This window comes from Micropterus dolomieu, unplaced genomic scaffold, assembly GCF_021292245.1.
Source record: "Micropterus dolomieu isolate WLL.071019.BEF.003 ecotype Adirondacks unplaced genomic scaffold, ASM2129224v1 contig_13462, whole genome shotgun sequence".
Classification (NCBI taxonomy): Eukaryota; Metazoa; Chordata; class Actinopteri; order Centrarchiformes; family Centrarchidae; genus Micropterus; species Micropterus dolomieu.
Genome location: NW_025742448.1, coordinates 1 through 7,657, shown reverse-complemented (window position 1 = coordinate 7,657; position 7,657 = coordinate 1). Strand labels below are relative to the sequence as shown.

Genomic DNA, 7,657 nt, shown 5'->3' with positions numbered 1-7,657 from the left:
TGTGTATTTTCATGTGTGTATGTTGACAGTTTTGTATAAAATAACGTTCCTGTTCCTTCTTCACAAATCCAGGTCTCCAGGTGCATGAAATCAGATCTACATATTCAACCTGGGCAGAGCTGAAGTGTCACAGCAGCTGTCATCTACCTGATCGTCCTTCCTACGTCTGGTACAAGAATGGAAAGAAAATTCAGAGAGAAACATCTTCTTATTCAGTCAGCAGTTATTCTGCAGACAGTTATTCCTGTGCTGTGAAAGGACTGGAGGGTTTCCCCTCTCCTGTGTGTGAGTTTACTGCACAATCTTTTACTAACAAAACACCATGTGGTGTAGCTGCATAACCACATTTTATTTACATTGTATAATAATTATCTAAACGTATTGTGACTTCTCACCAACTCTGTTTAAAAAAAAAAAGTTTTTTTTTCTCTTTCAGGTGTCTGTGGTCAAACCTGCAACAGAGTGACTTACACTGTCAGAAGCATCTGTGCCGTCAAAGGCTCATCAGTGGACATTTCTTGTACTTACAACAGTTATTCCACATATATCAGATCTAAATTCTGGTTCAGTCCTGAACGTAGTCTTCAGTGGCAGAATCCCTCACAGCCTGAGGACCTTAGTGAAGACTCCCAGTATGCAGGTCGTGTTCAGGTCCTTGAAACAGAGAGAGGACGCTCCACTCTGAGAATCACTGACCTGAGAGAGAGCGACTCAGCTGAGTATCACTTCACAGCATATACCTTTGAATGGAGGAGTAGTTTACCTGGTACAACTCTGACTGTCACAGGTACTGATGAACACAAACTGTAACAGCACATTTAAACTATCTGATGACAAGTGAATGTGCTGAATAGTGATTCTGAGTGGAAATAATTTTACGTTTTTATATGATTGTCATAATGTCCTCTAGCTTGCTTATAACTCAGGAATGTCTGTATTCAGCTAAAACAGCTCAGGCTAATCTTCCTTTTTCAACTGATGACACATTTGTTTAAACAGTAAAATGAGAACATTCGTTGATGTACTGACAATTTTTAAATACTTATTGTGTCCATTTATGTCCATGTAGGGCCAAAGAGGGAATTGTGGTAGCAGAAAATCTCTTCCTATATGTGTTTCAATCCATGCACTTGGATTACAATATACATACTCTTATATTAGTACTTGTCCTTAGTCTATTATATTATGTTGTCTATGTACAGATGTTTAGGTTGTGGTATATAGGAACAGCTTTTTAGGTTTACTGTTCCCTCTGTGCCCTCTCATTCTGTATTGGTATAGTCTTAATGATGGCCAAGGAGCCTCTGGTCCCTACACTTACTGTGACAATGAGCTAAATTGTTAAGCGCTGTAGCATACCTAGATTTGTTATGCATTTTAATAAATTTATGAGAATGAATACCCAATTATGAATTTTAATATTCATAAAAATCAACCATATTCCTCGTTTCAGGGCACCACCGGAGTTGTTATAATCCTAGAGTCTCCCGACCTCTAGGTAGTTTAATAATTATACAATTATTAGTAGTGATCAGTTAGTTAATAATCGCTCAATTATCTTAAATCAATCAGTCAGTCTCATATCTAAAGGGTCAATTCTCTTGGCAGGGAAGTAGAAATAGGCAACAAACACAATTCTTGATTATATTACAGTAAATTTATTCTCTAATGTGATAAAAAGGGTGGTTAAATACAGGGAAAATAAACAATTGCTGAACAATGAGAAATGGAGGTTCGATTGTGGGAAGCATTTGACTCATACGGCATAGGAGAGCTAATGAAAGTAAGCTAACGTTATGAGTTTAGGAGTTCTGATCACAGAACGTGTGTTAAGTCTTACTGTTTGTCGACAGCCTGCTTTTGGCCTGTTGCTGGTCCCACGCTAGCTGCCCGATCCTGGCTTTTTGCTAGGGATTCTCCGGGGTTCTCCGTGTCTGATTGAAAACGCCTCCTCCGTCTGGCAATTCGGCTGTTTTCAGGTTTCCTTCGTTGCCGCTGGCGACGTGGCTTGGTCTGACCTCGGTGAAGCTGGCTTGATGAAAAAGCTTAAAAATGGAACTTGGTCGTTCCTGAATTAGTCCAGTGTAACTTAACGGACTGATAACTTTAACAAAACAAAAGAAAGAGATAAAATAAAACAAACTGCGTTTCAGGTTTCCCGAAGGACTGACTTTCTAAACTTAATGTAAAAAAAAGAAAGAAAAGAAATCTATTTTGCGCGTATTATAATCAAATATTTTCCACAATCAAACCTCAATGGTTGAACGGTTGTACTGTTCTAAGTTAAGCATTTGGTAACAGGAAACAATTGTCACATTATTGGTCAGGATATTTATACATTTAAAGGCATTTCCAAGGAGGGTATGTAATACTTATTTCGTCCACTTGGGGGAGCTCAGGTTACATGAGGAAAGCTTAGATTAATCCAAGATCATCTCTCCTTAGGAATTGCGAATATTGTTAATTCATCCTTAAATTCAAGATGGCGGTTACGAGTATAGTAAAACATTTCTTTATCATCATTTCTAAAGGAATTTTGTAAGAAAGTATTATGAACAAGCACTGATTACATTAGATGAAGGAGTGTCTTGCTGAATATAAAAACACTGCAAAAGTACTTATTTAGACTCTTTTCAGCACTAATATCAACAACAGATAGCAACAACCTGTTAACATAACTACTCAAATAGAGACAAACATAATCAGGTAACTAAAGATTTAATTAAACTTAATTAAATGCTTTGAGTCTTTGGAGACTGCAGTCTCTGGTTATTTAAAGTTCGGCTGTCCTGGATTATGTCCCATTTGGGTGAGACAGGGGTCTTTTTTTGGGGGGGTAATAAAACAAAGAGCAAGGTCAGTTGCCACGGAAACATGTGTGGGGGGGCCAGTTTTGATAGGCTGTTCAGGGAAATGCTAATCGCTGGTTTGTGTCCCTTTGTCAGTTTAACAGTCAGGCCCCACGTTATCAGCTTCGGAATCATAAAGGTGCTAGTTTTATGGTCGGGCTAGCACTTAGAGACAGCAACTTTGACCCCCCCTGCTTCTCTGGGGGAGGAGAGGTATTTGGAGTGGCTTATTCAATATAAAATGCACAAATCCACACCGTTGTTCACTACAGCGCTCCTCTGTTCTGAGCCAGATGTTACTAACTGCAGTAGGTGGTTGATCTCTGGTCCAGTTGTTTATTCATATGCACCTCTCTGCTATTTCTCATTTAATAATTTAACCAGAAGACGACAATTTGTTGTAATTCATTTATTGTTCTATTCTCCCCAAGGAAATAGAATAATTTCCGCAGCATATATGTCTGTGGGTGATTCAGTTCCACATAAAGAACAAATATTTCTGTTTTTTCTTCCCAGATCTCCAGGTTCAGGTGATCAGATCAACAGTCTACAAGAATTATACTGAGGCAGAGCTGCTTTGTCACAGCAGCTGTCGTCTACCTGATCGTCCTTCCTACGTCTGGATCAAGAATGGACAGAAAATGGAAAGGGTGGCGACATCTTCTTATAAAGATCAGTTTTATCCTGGAGACATCATCTCCTGTGCTCTTAAAGGACATGAGGATTTCCCCTCTCCTTCAGTGTGTGAGTTTACTACACTATGTCAGGAAAAAACACACACAGCATTTTTATTTATGTAAAGAAAAAACTGCAACCAGTAGAGAAGCAATATTCAGACACACTGTGATATAACCTTGTTAAATGCCTTCCTATTACATGACATTTTTGATATTCAGGCATAGTACATGTATAACACATGTTGTTTCTCCATTTAATCTTTTGGTAGTTAAAATGTTTCTCTTATTGAGATGCTCCATTACTTCTTTTGATGATGTCACGACCAATTGCTTTTCATATTTAGTAGTAACTTTATAATGGAGTTACCACTTTTTGAAGAATTATTCCTGACAGACTCAACAGACATCTTAGTAGTGGTAAATCTGAAAAACATACGTAAATGCTGCTGCAACCACAGAAAAATTAACAATATGAAACTGGCAACATTTGCAAACTTTTACAACAGCTCTTTGCAACAGAATCTGAACACAAACAAGACTGAAGATTTGTGTTCAGTCTAGTAAAGATAACAAGTGTGGAGTTGATTAATATGTTATGTAGACTCCACAATTTTTCTTTACAAAACTACCAAGGAAGTGATTTGCCCGCTGGCAACACCTACAACTTCACTGAGAAGACTGACAAGACCTGTATATGGAGGCAAATGTATAGAGTTGTAGAAAATTATAAATGATTGAAGCCTTCTTATTGGCTGTCAGTTTTCACCAGCAGAAGTCAAACCTAGGACAGCTCCAGGATCAACACTCTGGACAGCCACTGTGACTAATACTAGAGATAATCAGAAAGAAACAAACAGAGAAGTTTTAATGAAAATATTCTATGATAACTTATTCTAATCTTTAAGTAAATCATGTTCATCTCTCCTCCAGATGCTCCAAAGCTTCCCTCTGTGTCAGTGAGTCCCTCTGCTGAGATAGTGGAGGGCAGTTCAGTGACTCTGACCTGCAGCAGTGATGCTAACCCAGCAGCTAAATACACCTGGTACAAGGAGAACCAAAGACTGCTCAGTGAAGAACCACAGCTTGTCTTCAGCTCCATCCAGTCCTCTGACTCTGGAGAGTATTACTGTGCAGCTGAGAACCAGCTGGGGAGGAAGACATCTGAATACATCATTAATGTGAAATGTGAGTGGAACATCTTAAATCTGTCTTTGTAGGAGAAGATTTTGCTAATCATGCTTATATCCTTCAACTGTACTTGCTTGACATACAGTCTGCTGTAATTGAGATTTGGGACTCAAACTGTCACACATCCATTTGGCAGACCACTTTCAAAGTCCAAAATGCTGCTACACATAGGTATTTGATGTAAATACAATATGGGCCACTTTAGTAAACAAACCTTCACCTTGAATAATCTATTTGAAAGACGGGCATGGATTAAAAATGTTTGTGCCTTTTTTTCCCCTGATACTGGGCGAAAGCTTAAACCCAAACATAAAATGTTGCACTTTGGTCACAGTAGTGCAATCACACACAGGCACAGTGCTGTCAATGTAGAAGAGAAGCTGAATATAATATTAGCAGGAAGAACAGAAACAGCAGGTGGAGTAAGAGCAAGACTCAGGAACATCCAATCATCAGTACTTCTCATCCTCTTTTGAGTTGAGTTTAGGTTTGTTTATAACAATAGGCCTGTCAGGTGCCAAATTATGTTATTTACTGAAGCAGTTACAGCAGGTGTACTCAATCAGTCATGTCACACAAACTTCCATGTATACAATCACACTACTAATACTGTGACACTGTAAAATTATATATATATCAAGACAAATGGAAAACTCACTGTAATAATTCCCTCGACACAATGGAAAATATATTATTTTATTTACTATTATAATTTATTAATTGGATTATAGCTTAAATTTGAAATGGCCCAACAGCTTTGATTTATTACTTAAATATTTAAATGATTTCACTGTAAAGTTTGAAATCTGTCTGTCATATTTTATTAGTTGAGTGTAGAAAACCACAGGTCAATCGCCTAACTCACCAAGTTTGACACTGTGAAAGATGTAGTGCCACTGGTGCTGTGCAAACCACATGATAAATACACATGGCTTGCTTTAAAACAGTAAAACAATGTTTTGCCCACAATGTGGCAAGTTTTTGGGTAAAGGTTTTGCGATTCACGCAGGAGGACACCAAATTTCTTCAAAGAAAAGGGTCACGAAGAGGACACTTGTGGGCAAGTTTTATGTACAGGTCTGTTAGTGGTTATTATAGCCTGCTAGCTAGATTTACAGAGGCGAACACAGCCTTACTCATGAAACAGAATTTCTAAAGCAGGTGGATAACAAAAGTAACCACTGGGACATCAGAAAAATGAATCAATGAATTGTATTGCTCCTCATAGCTTGTGGCAGTCACTGCCTAAAAACAGGCCTGTAAAGAAATATTGATAAGTTGTCTCTCTTTTGTCCCCAGATGCTCCAAAGCTTCCCTCTGTGTCAGTGAGTCCCTCTGCTGAGATAGTGGAGGGCAGTTCAGTGACTCTGACCTGCAGCAGTGATGCTAACCCAGCAGCTAAATACACCTGGTACAAGGAGAACCAAACACTGATTCAGAGACCAGGAGACATTTATCATTTCAACTCTATCAGCTCTAAGGACAGCGGGATCTACCACTGCAAGGCTGAGAATGAGTACGGCCAGATCAACTCCACATCTGTATCCATAGATGTCCAGTGTAAGTACAAAACATCAGCAAAGCACCTCGTAATGCATTGTGTTGAAATACAGATAGTGGATGTTAATGTCTGAACAGCTCAGGCTGGTAAAAACAATCATGTTCTAATGTGGCATCACGAGGTGTTTAAAGGATCATTTCAGATTTTAAATTCTAACTAAATAATTTACTCACATGTCATTCATACGTTTTTGATCACTAATCATTCCTCTTGACCATGAACAGATAACTTCTTATAACCACATGCATTCCAAAGTTCAGCTGAAGTTAATTTGAGGCTTCACCTGTCTGATTTACGAAAATTAGTTATTTTAGCAAAGAATTCCCTTTTGTGTTTGTCCAGTGATTCTTTGCTGAGCTGCAGCAAAAAGAATTGCCCCATTGGTGTCCTGACTTTACTCTGTCAGGTAGCGTTCTTTGTGCTTACGCAAGCCTAAGTAAAACCAAAACATTATTTTTTATGTGTTATCCAGCAGCAAGTTATATTATTTTGATCCCACTGATATTTTCACAGATTGCAGGTTCCAGCAAAGGAGAAGAGCAGTGAGACAATATTGGATTTAAACATTGGTTTTGCTTTATTTTAGCAGGCTGGTCAGTTAAGAACCCAATTCTCATTTACATTGTGTCGGAAGTTAAAAAAGGCATGGGATGGGGTCTCATTTCTTACAGTGTAGTTGTGCCAAAACGGGATCACTGCATGGCTAGTGTGAAGAGGAGTGACTGCAGAGACTAAGGACTCTTTCAACTTGTCGGTCTGAAACTCTGGTTGGCCTATTTTATGACAACGTTTTGTGGAAAGTTATTGTGTTCTCATTTGTCCATGCATTTTGTGACATGCTGTGTTTGTTGGTTTAGATATTTTTAAAGTGAAATCTAGACATCCTTTCTGTTCTGTGTTGATCCGATGATGTTTTCCATATTAGAAACTGTTAAGGCTTTAATTAAGAGTAATTCACCATGCAAAAACCTCCCTTGCCCATTGTGATGTACACTCACCTAAAGGATTATTAGGAACACCATACTAATACTGTGTTTGACCCCCTTTCGCCTTCAGAACTGCCTTAATTCTACGTGGCATTGATTCAACAAGGTGCTGAAAACATTCTTTAGAAATGTTGGCCCATATTGATAGGATAGCATCTTGCAGTTGATGGAGATTTGTGGGATGCACATCCAGGGCACGAAGCTCCCGTTCCACCACATCCCAAAGATGCTCTATTGGGTTGAGATCTGGTGACTGTGGGGGCCATTTTAGTACAGTGAACTCATTGTCATGTTCAAGAAACCAATTTGAAATGATTCGAGCTTTGTGACATGGTGCATTATCCTGCTGGAAGTAGCCATCAGAGGATGGGTACATGGTGGCCATAAAGGGATGGA

General features: G+C 38.7%; 1 protein-coding gene across 1 annotated transcript; it reads left to right on the top strand.

The window, feature by feature from the left end:
- Positions 1-436: 436 nt before the first annotated feature.
- On the top strand, positions 437-6,274 carry LOC123966449 (B-cell receptor CD22-like; the record flags this gene model as incomplete). The annotated part of the gene is made up of 4 exons (XM_046042609.1): positions 437-787; positions 3,366-3,593; positions 4,457-4,711; positions 6,014-6,274. Coding segments are annotated over 4 exons (1,095 nt in total), but the record flags the coding sequence as incomplete, so codon positions are not given.
- Between the last annotated feature and the right edge of the window lie 1,383 nt (positions 6,275-7,657).